The 19755-nt window shown below is 49.2% G+C and overlaps 1 protein-coding gene across 2 annotated transcripts in view; it reads right to left on the reverse strand.

The window, feature by feature from the left end:
• Nucleotides 1–7394: 7394 nt before the first annotated feature.
• GREB1 (growth regulating estrogen receptor binding 1) overlaps nucleotides 7395–19755 on the reverse strand; it is a 79339-nt gene continuing 66978 nt past the window's right edge. For both annotated transcript variants that reach the window (XM_072938202.1, XM_072938203.1), the window contains 8 exons: nucleotides 19087–19248; nucleotides 16230–16434; nucleotides 15176–15350; nucleotides 13398–13616; nucleotides 12319–12454; nucleotides 10928–11128; nucleotides 10355–10493; nucleotides 7395–9191 (listed from right to left, as the gene is read on the reverse strand). In XM_072938202.1, coding sequence (XP_072794303.1) covers nucleotides 9028–9191; nucleotides 10355–10493; nucleotides 10928–11128; nucleotides 12319–12454; nucleotides 13398–13616; nucleotides 15176–15350; nucleotides 16230–16434; nucleotides 19087–19248 — 1401 coding nt within the window. In that variant the 3' untranslated portion in view covers nucleotides 7395–9027. The remainder of the gene's footprint in view (nucleotides 9192–10354; nucleotides 10494–10927; nucleotides 11129–12318; nucleotides 12455–13397; nucleotides 13617–15175; nucleotides 15351–16229; nucleotides 16435–19086; nucleotides 19249–19755) is intronic.

Below are 19755 nucleotides of genomic sequence, written 5' to 3' on the forward strand. Positions count from 1 at the left end.
CCTGGGGTCACAAGCTTCCCTCCCTGGCCTGTGGCCTGCGTGTCTGCCTGACGTGAGGCAGCGGGGCAGCCCCTGGGATGACGGCAGCGCTGCCGGCTCTGGAGAGAAGGCCTGCAGCTGGCTCTGGGCAGCACCGTGTTAGAAAGAGCCGCACTTCCATTCTTCCTGTCACCGCAGGCCTCAGTCCCGCTGTTTCTGCCCGGGGCCACGTGCCCCTGGGTACTGCCAGCCTTGCTCCTGAAGGCTTATGAAGCCTGAGCCCTGAGAGAAAGGGTGATTTTTCCTATGAGCGTCTAGAAGCAGTTGAGGCCACAGGTCTGTGAAGGGGCAGGAAGAGAAAAGTGGGGAGCAGAACTGAAGGACCAAGGAGAGGTTCTTTCTGATTAACCTTGGTGACGTTTCCCTGAACTGTGTCCATCACCCACCTGGTCCCCAGTCCTGGAACCAACACATGCACACACACCCCATGCACACAGACACACCACACACGCCACACATCACATGCACACAACTACACACACACACACACATCCTGGATGGGTGTCCTATTTGAGGAGAGAAGCCAGAACGGGCAAAGGATGACAGGAAAGGTGGCCAGGAGGAGGAAGGGCCATCTATGTACACAGCCTGGGGTGCGGTGCAGTGGCTTCTGTGTGACTGGGAGGTGACTGTGTCAGGCCCCCAGCCCCAGAGCCCTTGAGAAAAAGCCAGAGGCAATGACCGCATACTTCAGAGACAGCCTCCACAGAGCCCACCCACCTTGCCAGGGGGAGAAGGGCCCTGGGAAAGGAGCCGCGCAGCGCTGGTCTCAGGGACCTCCTGGGTGGCTCTGAGGCTCGGCCTTGAGATGGTCCCATGGACAGAAGAGGACGGGCTCCAGACAGGCAGGGGGTTGGGGGGGTGCCCCTCTCTGCCATGAGTGGCTGGGCCCGGAGGCACTGGTGGAGGGTGGATGTGGTCTGATAGTAAAATCCCACCTCTGGAGCTCCCGAGTCCAGGCGGGGATGGCCGGCATCCCCACTTCATTCTGGCAGAAGCTCACAGAGAAGGCTCACCAGGAAGCAGCAAAGAGCAAGCAGCAGCTCAAAGCACAAACTCCAGTGAGGCTCCCGAGATGGCGCAGGAAGCAATTAACCGCGGGGCCCAGGTGGCCTCGAGCTCGGGCCCTGCCCTGGGGTAGATCTGGGTTGACGTCACATCATCACTTAGATGAGGCCACATTGGTCCAGTGAATCTCCCCAAGTCTGTTTTTCATCTACAGAAGGCCTTAAATCCAGTTTTAAAACATAATTCAGATCAGCAAACACGTACTTGGATTTGAGGCGACTTATAGCCCTTAATTATCCTTCTTCACAGAAATATATGTACATTTTCCTCCAGAAATGTTAATGTCTTTGATCAAGGAATGCCCCAAGCTCCTGCGTGACAGCTCAGCTGCCATCACCAACAGCACACAAGGGGCAGCTTAAACAGCAGACATTATTTTCTCCCTGCTTTGGAGGCTGGGAGGATCAAGGTGCCGACACGGACAGATTTCATTCCGAGGCTTCTCCTGGCTCGTGGGCAGCCGCCATCTCGCTGTGTCCACGTGAACTTTGTGCATGTGTCGGGGGACAGCAAGCCCTCTGGTGTCTTTTCTTAGAAGGCCATTAATCCTAATGGATCAGGGCCCCATCCTTATGATCTCATGATGATGAACTTACTTAACCAGTAATTAACCTTAATTACTCCCTTAGAGGTCGCATCTCCAGATGTGGCCACACTGCGGGTTGGGAATTCAACACAGGGGTTTTGAGGGGACACCAACATTAAGTCCATAACATCCAGTTAAGGTTGTGGTAAGTGGTATATGAATCACATTACTTTTCAGAAAGTCCACCTACTCTGAACCGCAAAATAAGTCTGACCCTGAGGGTTTCAGAGTCCGGGACTGTGCATCTATGGTACCCAATAATTAATTTATAACGATGAAATGAGAAGGAATGCAAAGTCCCCATCAAAGCGCCAGGCGTACAGAAAATGCTCAATAAATACTAGCTGTCACTATTGTCACTGTCACCACCTAGACCCCAAACTTGGTAAAACCCAGTAGGTTCCCCTTACAGAAGGCTCGATGAATAGTGAAGAACAGAGACAAAGTTTAAAGCAAACAGGTTGAGAAAACAACTTAAGAAAACATGAGCACTTAGATAAGGAGTTACTTTACATATTAGCCAAAGATCTCATGCAAATCATTAAGGAAAATACCAAGAACTCAAAGGCCACGAAACGTATCAGAGGGAATGTGTCTGGCCTCAAAAGTTCCCAAAGAAACGACGATCAAATAGCGATGCAATATTTTATAGCTAATCATTCATTTAAAATGTCAACAAGGGCAAATGGTGCCACCAGAAATCAGGCGTGACGGAAATGCTCTTGCAGCGGAAGGAGACCAAATCGGAGAAACTGCCTGGAAAGGAAATTGGCAAGAAATTTTGGAAGCTACAGAAATGTTCATACACTTAGAGCGTATATTTCAATTGCTGGGATTTTCCATTAAGGCGATTTGCTGAGGCAGGAAAGCGTCTCTGGGGGCGCACAGGTGAGATGCCCTGCTCTTCGGGGGGCCTTCACCAGCTGGCTCTGGACCAACCACATAAATCACTCACAACACCGGCCCCTCACGCCTAGGCTGGAAACTGCTGTGACCTCCGTCATGAAGCAAAGAGAGGTTAAGACAGGTCTTCTCCCACGACCGGGAAACTGGAAGGCTGAAGTCCAGGCCTGGGACTCTGGACCCGCCACTCGCTGGTTTTACCACACTGCTTCCCAGGAGCCTGATGACACAAGATGATAAAAGCTAACAGGCCCAACCTTAAGAAAGTAAATCACGACTATCCACTCAAACAGATCCTACGTGTTAGGCCACCGTAAATGAATAATAAGACTTCTTTAGCAGCATAAACATATTGTGGTTGTGCTATTAAGTAAAAAGGACCACAGAACACAAAATTCCATTATGCACAAATTATTCAGCTACAGAGAAAGGGTCTAGAAAGAAACACTTAGAAGATGGTGAGTTGGCTCTGGAGGCAAGTGACCCAAGAAGCGGGGTGGTTTCTCCCGCCTTGGTCCCTGAGTTGAGCGCAGTGGCTGGCACGTAGCAGACCCTCAGAAATGTCTGGTGGGAAAGGACGGTGAAACCTGTTCTTTTGGTTTTTCCTAATTTGTTGGTATGATGTTTTTTTAAAAACATGTAATAAAGATTTACTGACTAGATAAACAGCTGTTTGAGGGGAAAACACTCCTGATCCAGGAAAGGGCACATCAGTTATTTTCTATGGGTGGCGTAGTCTTGCTGGTGTAGTAACATCTGAGTAACAAATTTCAAAGAGAAACCGAGTTCCCCGGCTGTGGTCCCAGGCAGAAGCCGTGACTAACCGCCTGCAGCCCGGGCTCAGAGGGCCTGGAGGAGGGGCCTGCCTGTGCCACTTACAAGCTACTTCCTTCCCCTGCTTGGGCCTCCTGTCCACATTTGTGAAACAGACAGTATAACAACTATCTTCTGGGTTTTGAGAATTAAGTGACAGCGTAAATGTGAAGAAAAAAAACACACTTGGAAAAGTGGAGTACGTAGCACCTAAAACAGCTCAATAGGCAGTAGCTGCCATTAATATAAAGGGAAGCTCTTGGCTCCTGAATGCAGACTGTCTGTACGATTCTGTATTTTTTTAAAAAAATGAGCTATATCTACTTGTGTGGCAGGTTGGTCTATTTGCTTGGGCAAGATCAAGAGACCAAATAGTGCTCCTTTCCTAAATATTAATCTTATAGCCATGACTACATCATACCAGGGTCCTAGGAAGCCATCATCAGATTTTGAAAGATGAAGTATGCGTTGCCCACCTGTATTAATTTTCTAGGGCTGTGTAACAAAGTGCCATAAAGTGGAGAGGGGTGCCTTAAAACAACAAATTTATTCTCTCATGGTTCTAGAAGCTACGAGTTCAAAATTGAGGTGTCAGCAGGGCTGTGCTCTCCAAAGGCCCTGGGGGAGAGCCCTTCCTTGTTTCCTGCCCCTGGTGGTTCCCAGCAATCCTTGAGCCCCCTCTGCAGTTGGTTCATCACTCCAGTCACTGTCTCCATGGCCCCGTGGTGTTCTGCCTCTCTCTGTCTTCTTCTCATAAGGACACCTGTAATACTGGATTAGGGGCCTACTCTACTCCAGTATGACCTCATCCCAACTTATTACATCAGGAACAACCCTCTTTCCAATTAAAGTCACACTCTGAAGCACTGGGGGTTAGGGCTTCAATATTCCTTTGCGGGGGACAAATTCAAAACCCCCCAAAACCCACCTTTCTTGGTAGGGTGGATAGCACCCCTAGGAAAGGTCCTTTCATACAGCAAAAGATCCTAAGAGGGAAAAATGGGTGCTCGCCAGAGTTTTAGAAGAAAGCCAAAAGGAAACTGGGACAGTCTATTCGGAGAATGATAAATGCAGTTACAGAATTCCTGTTTCTTCTCGAGACCTGAAGGACTTTAAAACTCTGCACTGGCCTTTTGTTAATTAAAATGCTAATTTCTTCTGAGCTGGAAGTCTGCCTGAGCAAGTGGACTGAAAAAGAAACAGCAGCGGTGGACACTGGGCATGCCCTTGGTTCATGGTCTTCCCTTAAAGAGCTGTCTACAGAATCTGAAGCCAGACCTGGGAGGCTTAATGCAAACTTCTTTGCTGAAAGTGGTTTCTAAACCTTAATGCTGAGAATGCCTAGACTCTGGATGGTACGTGAGGTGGTGTAGCTGGGATATGCCTGAATCCAGCACCACCTCCAATAGGCAACCAAACACGCACCCGATAAGAAAACTTTGGATCGGTGTTTTTACTGTACACAGAGGCTTAGGAGCCAACACTGCCTTCTAATGTACAGCATTTAGTGGAAGCAAATTACTCAAGATGGAAAGCAGCTGTGATGTTAGTGAAACCATCCTTAACACTTGCAGACATGAATCTAGCTTTGTTCTGTCGCTTGATAGCTATGTGATCTTAGACAAGTCACTTAGCCTCTCAGAGCCCTAGTTTCTTATTCTGTAACATGGTCCCAATGACATCTACTGCAGAGTGTTATTGTGTTGATTAAATAAAACAATGGACAATTAGTCATCTAGGAAAATGCCTGGCACATTGTAGGTACTCAAAAAAGTATGCTACTCACTGTTGCTGACTTCATAGCTAACAGAGTATCCAGGGAGCTGGGTGACTTGGCAAAGGAACCAAGGTATGAACCCACGTCTCCTGACTTCAGATTCCACGCCCTCTCTGTCACATCCTGCGATGAGAACTCTGACATCCATATCAATGCAGTTTTTGCAGCATGATTTCTCGTCCTTTTTTGCAAGAGCCTTAAATTGCTGGAAGTATTCAGGAAAAAAGAATCAGTTTCTTTTCCTGGTGTGCACTTACTCTTTTTATCTGGTTTGGGGGTGACTGTTACCTGGCCTTGCAGAAGACCAGGCTTCCACATTTCCCAATGCTCTGGGATAGTTTAGTTTATTGTGGTAAAATTCACATAAAATTTACCACTAGTGACATTTAGCACATTCACAATGTTATACAACCATCACTACTATCTAGTTCCAGAAAACTTTCTGGAATTTTTATTACACAAGAATTATGTCTTTCAAAGGTTACTGTAGACCAGATATGTTACTGTGTCAACCCAATTCTCATTTCTCTTGGTCTTCTTTCTCTATTTCTGAGAGAGATGTACGAGTCTGTGTTTATGACTGCACAAGTTACCCATTCTGCTCACATTTCTCACAGTTCTGGCTTTATATCTCATAGCAGCGTTGGCATATCTACAAAGCTTGGGTAGAACTTGGAAATTTCACTTAAAATACTTCATTGCCTATTTAACTTTTAAATATTAAGTCCTATTCTGATTAGCTTTCTTGGCCCAATCTGAGAAGCTCAGTCTGTTACGTGACTTTAACCCATTTATAATTATTTCTTCCTTCTAGCAGCTACTCTAAATGCTTTTAACATATTTAAATGTTCCTTTTCACTCATGTTCATCACTCCTGCCCTATTAAACCTCGAAGTTTAGCTCAGCTGGACTCATTTTATCAGCTCCTCCATTACTGACCACTCCCACCCCCAGTTCCCACGCTGGGATCATCTAAGATAGATGCGCATTTCATAAGCACCTAGTATTTGCTGGGTATAACCATGGCTCTGGGAACAGAGCAGTGAACATGTTCTATACAATTTCTATTTTTGTGGAGAGAAACAAACAAACAAAAAAGACAGCTAAACAAATAAACTGTGTTCTGTGAGCAGGGGCTCAGTCAGGGATTACCTCACTGAGGAGGTGGCCTTTGAGGAGGGCTCAGTGGCCAAGTGAGGGAGGGATTCAAGCAGATGGGAAGAGGGAGACACTCCAGGCAGAGAAATGACAGGCCCGAGGTAGGTGCTGGCCTGGCCGTAGCCAAGCTGGTCCCGGAGGGCCAGGCGGCTGACGTGCAGTGAGCGAGGGCGAAGTGAAGGGTTCTCAGAGATCAGGGGAGCTCCTTTGTGCTGCCTTCTTACAGACTTTTTCAGCTGTGCCTTCCAGCTGTCTGTTTCACTCTTGACCTGGTCTATTTCAGCTGCCTAGTGAGGTTTTTGTCTTAATTTCTAAGATCTGGAATTAATCATTTTTTGTTCTGGATACAATAGAATCTCACTTTTCCCCTGACTTTAGTTACACCTGTTTTATAGGATTCTGTTTGCTTTACTGACTCTTTACTGAGGTCATCACCTCTGACTGTATAACGTTTCCTGCTTATTGTTACGAGTTTTCGTTGCGTGTTTATTTGTGGACTAGGGAGCTCCTGTTTGCTATTAACTGCCTTGAGAGACTGTGGGGACAGGACCATGCCTTGGAGGGGGTGGGTGCCAACGGCTTGTCTTCACAAAGGCCTGGGCCCTGTGCCTTCCCCCTGCCAGAGGTTCCACTCTCTGTCTGAGCCCAGGTTGGTGGGGGGTGCGGAGTGGGGCAGGAACAGCTGGGAGGGACCGAACAGCCAGACTGCTCCAACTACTTCCCCTGTTCCTCACCCTGACAAACGCCCAGGCCCCCTTCCAGCTTCTTTCGTCTCTGTGACACTCAGGGCGTCCCCAGAATCACCCTCCTGTGCGGCAGGCTTCTCTGCATGCTTTGAGCTACTGTTTCATACACTTCCATTTCTGTCCGCCTCTTCTCTTTCAGGGATTCCTCCACATGTTAATATACTGTCACTTTTACAGATTTGCTCTTTTTTCCTTTTCAAAACTGTCCTTTGTTTCGTGCCATGAGATTTTAAGCAGACAGCCCCCGGAGACCACTGGCCATACTCTTTCCTCACAAAACAACACAATTCATTCCCACCAAAGCAGCAATAAATGCATCATAAATTTTATTTATAAGGCTGGAACAGACAAGAATATTAGTTCGGTTTTTTGTTTCAAGTTTAAATTAACTAATAAAATGGGAACTGCAGCCCAGAAGCTGCTATTTACAAAAGACAAATAGAACTAAAGGAAGTAAGTTTTTATTCCAAAATAGGAATAAGGACATATACAAAGTGATCACTTTATAAACATTGATCTAAATCTTTTATACTCATGAACTTTTCTTTTTTTTTCTTAGGGAAGAAAAGATCGATATGAACTCTTTGGCATCATCTTTTAAAGTAATTTCTTCTTGGATGGTGATCCATTAGAGTGCTTGTGAGATGGATGGATAAGAGTGCATTCTGCTGATTCATTTCTGAGTATCTTTAAACTTTTCCTTTGGTTACGGGCCATTCCACAGCAGTGCGGTGCAGGGGGCAGAGGGGCCCTGGAGTCCAGATCCAGGTCTCTGCTTCTGCTTCTCTCCAGCTGTGTGACCTTGGTGAGGTGCACTCTCTGCATCTCAACCGTCTCATCTTTCAAACGGGGAGAATGATTCCACCTACACAGGCTGTTGGAAGTGTGAAGCGAGAGCTTAACTGTGAAAGCACCTGGCCCGGCTTATAGGGGGCGCTCTAATACGCTGGCTTTAAAAAACATCCTAGAAGGAAAGTGAGAGCGAGAGCGTGAGCGTCAGGGAGCATCCCTGCTGCCCTGTCTGTCCCCCTGCCTCTCCAGTCAGGGACCAAGCATTCACAGGAGAAGACAAGCTATTTAAGGAACTGAAAACGGAGCTTCAATAAATTAGAGTCAGAAGTCTAATTCTTATCAACTATTTTATATTATCGCTTTGGTTGTTTTCACTGTTTGTTTCAAGTAAGCCATTTGGTCCTCTTTCCTTTGTAAGGCAAATTCTATATCTTAAGATCAACCTCTGTAACCCTAATTTCCTTCCTGAAACCCTTTTAGTTAAAAAAAAAAAGTTTCTTTTCACGTTTGCCCTTTCTAAGAGGCAGGGTATTTACCCTGTGCTGTTTTAATAGGATCGCATTTGCTTTGAAGGGAAACTATTTGTTTTACTTTATTAAACTTGATGCCTTTGGGCTAGCTTCTAAAAGAGCAAACTTACATATTCTTATTAAATGACCTACTTCGTTTTTTCTTGTCTCCAGCCTTCACAGTTAAAATGTTCTTTTGGAATATTGCATTGTAGGAGAGTATAGGGAAATATACGTAGCCAAAATCTATCCATCATCCGAAATGCTGGCACCTCTACAAGATAATCCAAGAGTGACCCTTCAGAACTAAGAGCAAAGTCAAGTGTGTCCACGGAAGCGAATGGATGAGGTGATGGTAGGCAAAGCTTTGTTCTTGAGATGGACTTTGACGGAGCCCAGGGCAATGGGGTCTGGCCCAGAACCTAGGAGTCTTGGGTTTGAGTTCCCGTTGACCATCCACTTATCCCATCACTCTCGGTAAGTCTCCATCCATCTCTGGGCCATGTTCCCCGTACCATGAGGGGGTTGCCAACAGTCTTGGGGGCCTGTCCCGGTCCAGACACCCCATGGTTCGAATTCTTCCTTTAGCCTCAGCAGGGTGAGGTTCTGACGGCGCCGCTCTCAGGCGTGTCTCCCTCAGATGTGTCTCCCAGTCAGAAAAAAGAGCGGCCGGTCCTCCTTCGCGTTGGCAGTCTGGAATTCGTCTCGCAGCCGGAACTGCCACTCATCCTCCAGCTCCAGGCGGACAACTGTCTGGCGGAGCGAGTTCCGGTCCTGACAGATCACACACAAGGTCGCACCTGCGTGGACAACGGCAGAGGTGTGTGAAGAAAAGCGGGGAGTTAAATCCAAAGGAAAGCTACTGCCTGGATTCTATCTGCAATCACAAAATACGATGCTGCTTGACAGGGAAGGACCAGGTGTCCGAGTGGTGTCTTGTTTCCTTGGGGATGCTTCATAATCTTAGCAAGAAAGTGAGATTGTGGTTTGGCAGGTCTGGCAGATGAGACTACATGGAACCAAGACATGGTGACAAAGAAGTGAGCAGAGGAGGAGGACTGGAAGGAGACAGACTTGCAGGGTCACAAACCAACACCCGCAGCTCCAGCCCTTGGAGGGAAGGGCCCCGCCCAACCCCACCTCACAGTCTAACCCTCCCTCGACATCCTTCTGAGCCGGCCACCCGCCCAGTCCCCCGCAGCTCTGACCTCTCCCATCTGCCGGCCCCGTGAATTCTCCCTCCTCTTGAGCCCTAGAAGACAGCCACACATCGTCATGTGTGTTCACTCCTTCTCTCTACCTCCCTACTTACATGTCCTCGCCTCCCATTAGACAAAATGTTCCCCAAGAGCAGAGAATGTGGTGAAAACCTCCTACTATTTCCCCAAACCTCATGCAGGGCTGGTGCTCCCTGAACATCTGGGAGAGAGGAAGGTTCGAATAAAGACCGACGAAGGAGAAGTGAAGACTGATTAGGGATCCCGGCTGGACTGGAAATGTAATTTTCTGAAGTCACACAGAATGAATGTCTGTCCCTCTCCACCACTCTAGCATGGAAACACCTGCAGAGGGAGAAAGACTAGACTAGAGGTAACGATGCAGGCAGCACCCCCAGACAGGGAAGGAGAACTCATCCACCAAGACGAAGAGACGCCTGAGCGGGTCTGCATGCTTATGCCAGGGATCTGGACTGAAAAGCAACACAAGCGCTGAAAGTACCTACTAATATCATCTAAAAGTGGGGGACGTGTCTTGTCTCTACCCAAACAGGTGGAGGCGAAAGAGGGCTGCCCTTGGATCCCACCGCAGCCCTCTCCTGCTTCCTGGACAGTCAGTGAAGTCACGATTCCTCTCTGAGCCACAGTTTGCCCGTCAGCAAAAAGGACCAGGACCAGACGTCACCTTGGGAGGGGTGCCTGGTGACAACAGTCACTTAAATCATGGTAAGAGGAGGGGAAGTTACCTTTCAGAAAATGAAACTTTTTCAAAAAGCTAGCTCCCACAAAAGAGTCACAGAGGTACAGCAGGAGTCCACTAAACGTGAGGTCAGAGCAGCTGACATTTAAAGAGTGGGGCCTGGAGCTCACATAACACACAGAGATCTGAAAGAGAAGGAATCCAAGAGACAATGTCATTTTCCATGAAATACTCAACAACGTCACACCACGGCTCTGCATCTAACGAGAACTAACTGCTTGGCCACACTCAGGCTTTTGGGGGCCAGAAACAATATTTAATGTTATTTCCAAATCCATATCCTGAAAATCAATTCCAAGAGACTTATCCAGATTTATCTATTCATTAATTCACTTGAGAATCAGAAATGTTTTGGCATCAGAATTGGGTTTGATGCCCAACTTCTTATATTGGGGCAAAGCACTTCAACTCTCTCAGCCTTTGTCTTACCAGCTGTAAAGTGAGGCAATACTGGAGCCCAAGCATTGAGTAGTTGTAATTCTGAATCCTGGATTCCAGCATGCCTGTTTTAGGCATTTCTTGGATTTATGGACTCAACAGCGCCCCCTCTGAAAGGTACCTGAGACCCCAGGTTAAGGTAGCAGTCAACGGACAGCACGGGGTGGCCGTGATTCTTGAGGGACAGCGGGAAAAAGCGGTGGCTGTGGTGCTGGAGGAATTTCTCGAGCAGGAGCTGCGCGGGGGCCGCCAGGAATGTGTGCTTGCTGTCGGGGGCGCAGATGTACTGGGCAGGCACGATGGCCATGGGGTTGTCAGACACCTGCGTGGGGAAGGGTGGGCGTCAGCCTCTCCCCGCCACCCTGAGCAGAGGAGTCCTTTCCGAGGCTTCCAGGCTGCAGGGACCCTGGGGCGGGTGGCCCCGTGGCCAAAGGCTGAGCCATGGGACAGTGAACTGAGTTGAGAACACACACTTCCACAATAAAGTCTGCCGTTAAGAAAAATTCGGTTTTACTGAAGTGGAGCATATGAAAACTAACTGTGTGATCAGTAAGAATTGTAGATAATGATCACTCCCTGCAGAAAATTGACTGTCTGGTCTAGGAAAAAACAAGAGAATCCATGGACCTTGGGAATGTTCACCCAAATCTAGGGATGCAAACCTCTGGGAATGGTGAGCCTCCCCTTGACCTCCAGACCCCATTACCTTCTGCCCAGCCCCACTGCCGCTCCTCTGCACAGCCCAGCCATCTGAGCCCACAGTCTCTCACCCCATCGCCAACATACTGCCCATGCTGCAGCCAGAGAGACTGGGGGCGTAAATGATACTAATCAAATTCTTCTCTGGACACCCTTCAGTGGGTTCCCCTTTCTCCTAGGACGTTCCCATGGTGGATAAGGTCCTGGCTACTTCTCCAGCTCATCTCTGCCGGTCTCCCCCATGGATGGGAGGGACCTTCAAGGCAGGGGTGGGCCAGACCCATATGGGTTCTGGGAAGACACAGATCTTGGAGGGCTTGCTGTGACTTCACATCGGAACTTCCCAGGCCTGCCCAGCCAGCACCGACACACTCAGATCAAGTCTCTCCCCACTCGGAGGCTGGCTCAGGGACAGATGGCTCAGGGACAGAAGGCACAGCTATCGGGCCAGCCCATCAGTGCCATTCAGACAGTATTTGGCAGGCGCTGTCCCAGGGGCCCCAAGGAGAGCATGGCACCACACCTGCCCCCAGGAGCTCTGTCCAGCGAAGAAGCCAGACAAGTGAGCAGTGAGGACAGTAATGGAGGTGTGTGTGGGTAAGGGCGCACAGGAAGGTCGGTGGTGCGTGTGCGCTGGTGAGACACCCAAGGAACTGGTTAGAATAGGAGATCGGCAGGAAGACCCGGTGGAGTCTTTCCCTTCTCAGGGCTCCCAACTGGAAACCTTTACTCACACCACCCCATGGTCAAGCCCACCCCCTGACTCAAAGGTGACAGGTGGCCCCCTCTCCAGTTTTCACCCTGCGCACCCACCTTGGACGTGATGTGGAAGGATCTGTGCCCGCCCACTGCGATCTGCTTCTTCATCACACTGAAGCGGTTGAACCGGCAGAGCAGGAGGCCGGCGCTGTGCACCCGCAGGTTGAAGTCCACGTCGTCACACGTGAACCTGCCCGGAACCAGGGGAGGGGGCAGGTCGGACTGGAGGCAGCTGACACCCGCAGCCAGACACGTGGAATGTGCTCTCTAGTACTGGGGGCTGGGACGGCGAAGCAGCCTGGTTTCTGCCCTAAAGATCTTCCTCTGGGGCACAGAAGGCAAACTAACAGGGAAAGCGGGGCCGGATGAGCTGCTCTGCGCTGGGAGAGCAGGGCGCACCTCAGGCTTACATCACAGAAGCACCACCACTTGTGGACCACACGCTACAGGCCAGGCACCCTGAGGGGGTTTAACGGATGCCACGTCATCTACTTGTTCAAAAGAAAACAACAAAACTCCCAGAGTAAAAATAGTCGCCGCTTTTTACATCTGAGGAAAACTAGATCAGAGATGGCAAGTCACCTGCCTTAATTGCAAAGGAGGCTGCCGGCAGGTCGGTCTGGCTCCAAAACCGACGCTCCTACGTGGGCCATCCCAGGGGTGTGCCCACCGCCTGGCTCGTGGACAGCTTGACAGACATTAGTGATTAGGTTCTTCGTGAGAGGTGAGAGCGTCTGCGATTAGATCCGCAGAGAGTGACACGGACAAATGACAGCTTCCTTCAGCACTAATGCTCATAAAAAGTGACGTGTTCCGAGAAGGAGCCAAGAAAGCAAGAGAAATAACACCTATTCGAATGTAAGTCACTAAATAAGGTATCATGTGAACTGATGAAGGAAGTTGAATGATCTTATGCAAATCTCCCCTCCACAAAATTATACAACAAAGATATCAAAAAAAATCCATGAGGGCTGAAAGCAGGGCCAGGCCAGTGTTACAAGCAGGAAGGCCCTGGTTTCGTTGGCCCTGCAGGGCAAAGAGGGAGCAGCCACCCACCAGGCGTGAGGCTGCCCCTCGCAGAGGGCCCTAGGACCACGGGCTGAGCTGACGGCCAGGGCGGGGCTGGAGCTCACCGGTTCTGGTTGTACTGCACGTTCTGGGTCAAGTCCACGTTCAGGACGATGAAGTCGTGCACGTGGCAGCGGGAGAAGGGCTCTTGCACCTCACGGCTTCCGGTCTTGCTGGACCACTTCCGCATGCCGATCAGGGCGTAGTGGGTGATGTTGGGGGAAGCCTCGATGTGCTGCATGATGTGCTTCAGGGAGACGTTTCTTTCCGACCAGGAAAATTCCCTGCTCGAAGGAGGAAGACAGACATCCCTGGGTCGGCATGCAGACAACAGCAGGCCCTCTGGACCGGGCCGGCCAGGGCGCTGCTTTCCCCGAACCTTCCACGCTGGGTGGGCTGGTGTGGACAGAACCCATCACAACCACCAGGCACCGTGCTAAGCCCTTCAAATTCATTATCACTGGTCCTCGCAGCAATCCTATGACATAGACACGTCACCCCCACTTTACAGATGAGGAAAAAGAGGCTCTGGATACCCTGCCCAGTGTCACTCAGCAGAGCTTGGATTGAACACTGCTGTCTGTCTCCAGAGCCCACATTCTCTGCATCCTGCAAACCACCTCGCGTTTCGGGGGTGAATTCCAGGTCGGGGAGTGGAGGGAAGGAGGCAGCATGTAAACCTCCCACCCACATGGACGGTGTCTGAGGTCAGTGAAGACAGTGAGGGCGACTGAAGGGAGTGACCCCAGGCTGGGAGCCAGGGCGACAAGAGTGCCGTCTGTGAGAGCCCAGACACGTGGCTTGACTTCTCTGCATCTCAGCTTCCTTTTCCCCAACGGAGGGGCTTACACTAAACTCTCTAAGGCCCCGGCCACCTTTGACATTCCAGGACTTGAATTGCTGCTTCTGGATGAAATTCAGGAAAAGGCAAAGGGAAAAGCTCGGTTCTCTTTCCCATGACGGCCCCCGGCCAAGCTCTCGCCCTCGGAAGGTGATGGTGAGCCCGGTGAAAAGACGGCAGATCACTGTCCTCCCCCCGTGCAGCTCTGTCATACAGAAACCACCTTTTTCTAGAAGACAGTGGTTATAACGGTCATTGCTACATTAGGTTTCCCTGACACGGAAGAGGTGCCTAACCTCAAGTTGTCTCTCCAATAAACAAGCCAAAAATCCTCAGAGGTCATCAGGGGGCCCTAAGCTGAGACACTCAGGGCAAAACCACCAAAGGGACTATTTCACCCATGATGTTCAGATGCAGGTGTGTGTACTGAGCCTTTTCCACACCGCGCTGCTCCGTCGCCCGCCTCCGGGTGCACCATTCCTAGCTTAATCATTCCCCACAACAAACCTGAGCACAAGTATCAGTGCCCCTGTGAAAGATGGGGAAACTAGAACCCAAAAAAGAGTCATTTTCCGAAGATCACACAGCAAATAAAAATACAGCTTCACATTAGGAGTGAGGCTGTGGGGAGGGGGAGGGAAGAGGGACGGGAAGGTTCCAGGGGCGGGTGATGGTCTGTTTCTTCACAGGGAAGCTTGTTAAATGGATGTGTTCAGTTCATGAAAATTTCTGGGTATCATACTTTGCTTTTTGTATGTATTTTATACCAAACCTATATTGCATTATTTTCTGTATGTATTATGCTTCAATAAACTTCTAAAAGTTAAAAATACAAAACAAAGCTTGGAACATGAGCTCATCGCATGCAGGGCTCCATCCACCGCTCACCACGCCTTCTAAAGTAAGATGCCCCCTGGAGTCCTCAAAGGGTGGAGGAGAACCCCCCAGTGAGCATGTTCACTTGTCTCACTGGTGATGTGTGCGTGTGTTGGGAGTCCTCACCTGCTCCTCTCCCCAACACAGTCGATGTCCACCACGTTCCACATAACGCAGGAGTCATCTGAAATCACGATGAAAGGCCAGATGTCCTGCGGCTTGACCCCCAGCTCCTCCTGCCGGTTCCGCTCCAGCTCCAGGTTGTGGTAAGACAGCTCCTTGATCAGGAAATGGGCGGCACCTGAAATGGGCAAAGGTCCCCGACTCAGGTTAGTTGGACACCGACACCTGCCCAGGACAAAGCCCCAGGTAGAGTGAGACCTGCATGAAGACCCTGGCCCCAGCCCCGCCAGCTCCCAGGGGCCTGGTCTGCCTCCCTCGTCCACTCACTACAGGCTGTTGCCTTTGGAGAGGAAATTCGAGGGAAGAAAATTCCACTCTCCAATTTGCACACATATTCGTCTACCTCTCCTCGCTTTTCTAACAGCTGAGAACATGAATTAGATCAACCACCAAACATCGAAGGAAAGAGAATACTCAAAGAGATCAAAACAGCTTTACAAGCCAAAGAGCTTAATGAAAAACATTTAACTCTTTTATCTCTACACAGACAAAAAACTGTCTCTCCTCCTGCCTCTGCAAGGGTTAAACCACGAGCCACCGCAGCCGCTGACCTTCAACACACCCTGAAAGGAGTTCAGGGTGGAGATCAGGAATGAGGTGCTCTGTGCTCTGGGAAAAAATGGCAGAACAGGCCTGCAGATAGATATTTTTCAGATTTTATGAGCCCAATTTCTTGCATCATCTCATATCTAGAAAAGCACTAAAATCATTCATGGAGACACCTGCTCCTGGCAACTAGCAGCAACCTGCCAAAATGTGTGCCTGACTGCACGTATCCCCTCTTCCCCCAAACCACGTGTACACTAGCCTCCCCTTTTACCTCTTCGGAGCAGCTCCCCAGAGGCTGTCTCCCAGGCTAGCGTCCTCATTTTGCCCCAAATAAAACTTCACTCGCAACTCTCATGCTGTGTACTTTTATCAGTCAACATCGAGAACATTCTCTCAAGCCTCCACTCATGGAAACTTTACCGAGGAGGGCATGTTAAAAAAGGCTTACCAACTCCGGCGCTGTTGAAGATACTGGGGAGTACCAGCATGATGTGGTTGGGCCAGTGTTTCTTGTAAATGGCCATCTCATACTCCTTGACCACCAGCACATGCAAATGGCTGGCGCCATCCATCGCGTGGTACAGGTTAAAGAGCCCGTGTTCATGTCGGCCGGTGGTTGGAGTGAACGTCGGACTTTTTATGTATTCGTGACTCTGGAAAGTGTGGACACAATGAAGTCAAAGGTTTGTAAATATGGCCATGATTATTCCCTTCCCTTTGAAATGTGACTTTGCAGCCTGTTGCATCAAGAGATGGAGTCTATGTCCACACTCCTTGAATCTGGCTGAGCCTTGGGACTTGCTTTTATGGATAAAATGCAGTAAAAGTGACAGTGTGCCCATTCTGAGCCTGGCCTCCAGAGGACAGACACATTCTGCCCTCTCTCAGAACCCTCCCAGGCAGAAGCCCGAGCTAGCCGGCTGGAGGAGGAGAGGCCACAGGGAGCAGGCACAGGCATCCCACTGAGGCCACCGTCGCCCAGCCGGCACCCCTGCCGATGTGGTAATGAACTCCAGGCACAAGTGAGCGCAACCCAGCCCAGGATAACCATACCCAGCAGCACTGAGCCCAGGCTGCTGGCCCAGAGAATCAGAAACTAAATACTGTATGTTTGTTTGGGGATGATTTGTCAGGTAACAGAAACTAACAGGCATATATCATTATCCAAAGGCTTTACCTGCTCCTTAGCACCTAACACTGTGTTCTGAGTACACATTATTCCTTACTTAAATGGACTTACATTCCTCCATCACTTTGCCATGGAGCCTAGCTATGTAAACATTCAGGCTGTGAGTCTTTTATATAAATAACCAGGTTTTCTTTCTCTCTTTCCTCAACAACAGGTTCCGCTGGCCAAGCTAGGTCTCCCGTTCTCTCTGAATTCCTCAAGGCACTTGCTACAAAGCTGTGCACGCAGCTGGTGCTCATAAACAGTCCTGATGGGGACTGGCTGCCAAAGCAGCAGGTAATGGATAAAGCCAGATAAACCAAGACGACAGCCGCACCCTGGCCCATGGGTAGGAGACACCTTCTAGTAAAGGCCTCACTGCCACCTTATAAATGTTTCACTGCTTGATAATAGCCTGCTGGATCAGAAAGGCTGGGTTCAGCTCTATGCATGTCTGGTCTCTGGAGAAAGAAGAGCAGAACTTTACACCAGGTGTGCAGAGACTGGGGCTGGGAAAGGGGCCCCAAGTTGACTCTGAGATCGTCAGGCTGGAACTGTCAAACCAAGAGCCCCTAAGAATGGTGGCTGCAGAGACGGTGGATCATTAAGAACAATCTCAAGATGATGTGGAGAAAAGGGAACCCTCCTACACTGTTGGTGGGAATGTAATTTGGTGTAGCCACCATGGAAAACAGTATGGAGATTCCTTAAAAAACTAAAAATAGAGTTACCATATGACACAGCAATCCCATTCCTGGGCATATATCTGAAGAAAACCCTAATTCAAAAAGATACATGCACCCCAATGTTCATAGCAGCACTATTTACAATAGCTAAGACACAGAAGCAACCTAAATGTCCATCGATAGACGAATGGATAAAGAAGATTTGGTATAGACATACAATAGAATATTACTCAGTCATTAAAAAGAGTGAAATAATGCCATTTTCAGCAACATGGATGGACCTAGAGGTTATCATACTAGGTGAAGTAAGTCAGAGAAAGACAAGTATCATACGATATCACTTATATGAAGAATCTAAAAAAATGACACAAATCAATTTATTTATAAAACAGAAATAGACTCATAGACATAGAAAACAAACTTATGGTTACCAAAGGGTAAAGGGAAAGGAGGGATAAATTAGGAATTTGGGATTTGCAGATACTAACTACTATATAGTATAGATAAACAATAAGGTTCTACTGTATAGCACAGGGAGTTCTATTCAATATTTTGCAATAGCTTATAATGAAAAAGAATATGGGGGGCAGTGTATAGCTCAGCAGTAGAGCGCATGCTTAGCAATGCACAAGGTCCTGGGTTCAATACCCAGTACCTTCAGTAAAAAAATAATTAAAAAATAAGTGAACCTAATTACCTCCCCAAAATTTTAAAAAAAGTTTAAAAAAGAGAAATATGAAAAAGAATATATATGTATAACTGAATCACTACACTATACACCAGAAACTAACACAACATTGTAAATCAATTATACTTTGATAAAAAAAATAACCACCACCACAAAAGAGAGAAAATTCATCCTGGAGAGATATACGTTGACATATTTACGAATGAAATGATGCAATGTCTGAGATTCAATTCCAAATGACACAGGGAGGCAGAGGAGGCAGGACGGCCAGATGAAGCAGGACCGGCCATGAGTTACTAGCGGTGGGAGTTGGTAACCAGCCCCGAGGGAGTCATTATCCTGTTCTGCTGCCTTAGCCTGTTTCCAGTGTTCCACACGAGAGAGCATGAAAGCAAAGACAGTGGGAGGGTGAACATCCACTCGGCCCCTGTCACCTTCAGGCACTGTGCTGGTGCCTCACATCGGCTATTCCACATAAGTTGCACAACAAGCTTTTGCAGGAGTTATCACTGCCCAAAGCTTACAGAACAGGGAACGGAGGCTCAGCGGTATCAAATAACGCAACTAGTGATCAATAGAGCAAGGCTCAGACCTGGCGCCGAGACCTCAAAGCCCATGAGCTCCCCATGAGTTCAGTCACCGTATCAGTCTTCCCACGTGCCCCGTGTGCCCTTCGCTCATCAGGAGCTACAGTCTCTGGGTCCCCAGCTCTGTGGCCACTTGCAGCCCTTGTGACTTGACTCCAGGGACCCCGAGCCAGTACCTTGTCAGTGACGAGGGGCAGCCGCATGCTCTCCAGCTGGCCTCCAGGTTGGCTGAAGACAAAGTGGTGCTCCTTGGACTTGGGGATGATGAAGTGGAGCTGGATCTCCTCTCCTAGCATGGAGTAAGAGAAGGCAAAGGCGTGCAGGGTGGACTCATAGAGCTGAGGTGTGAGGGGGAAAGGACAGAGCTTGTCATCAGAGTCTGGCCTGACTTCCCAGAAGAACCCGGGCCCGTCGTGGCCACGACTACACCGAGGTCCCTGCCACCTTTGCCCCAAGGCATCTCATGCACCACGTCCAGGCACCCTCCTAGCCCCTTGGCATGACACTGAACAGCCCTAGCAAGCAGGGACTGTCCTCATCCCCACTCGGTGGGTGTGGAAACTGACATCGGGTCTTGGGCTCACTTGGATCCCCAAGTCCAGCCTCACTTCTCGTCACTTCTCTAAAGAGACCACCTCTCACTCTGTCTCTGGGCCCACACTGCCCTCCTGTGGGACCTCCCAGCCTGGCTCTGCCCAGACCCTGCTTATGCCTTCAAAGGCCTCAGTGCACCCCTGACCCCTCGTCCCTCCAGGCTTGTGGCCAGGCTGTGCTGTGTCCTCCTGGGAGTCACAGAGGATGGACATGGGCCAGGACACACGGGCTGTGATGCCCTAGTGTGGCTC

Source organism: Vicugna pacos, chromosome 15 (assembly GCF_048564905.1).
Source record: "Vicugna pacos chromosome 15, VicPac4, whole genome shotgun sequence".
In the NCBI taxonomy this organism is placed as follows: domain Eukaryota; kingdom Metazoa; phylum Chordata; class Mammalia; order Artiodactyla; family Camelidae; genus Vicugna; species Vicugna pacos.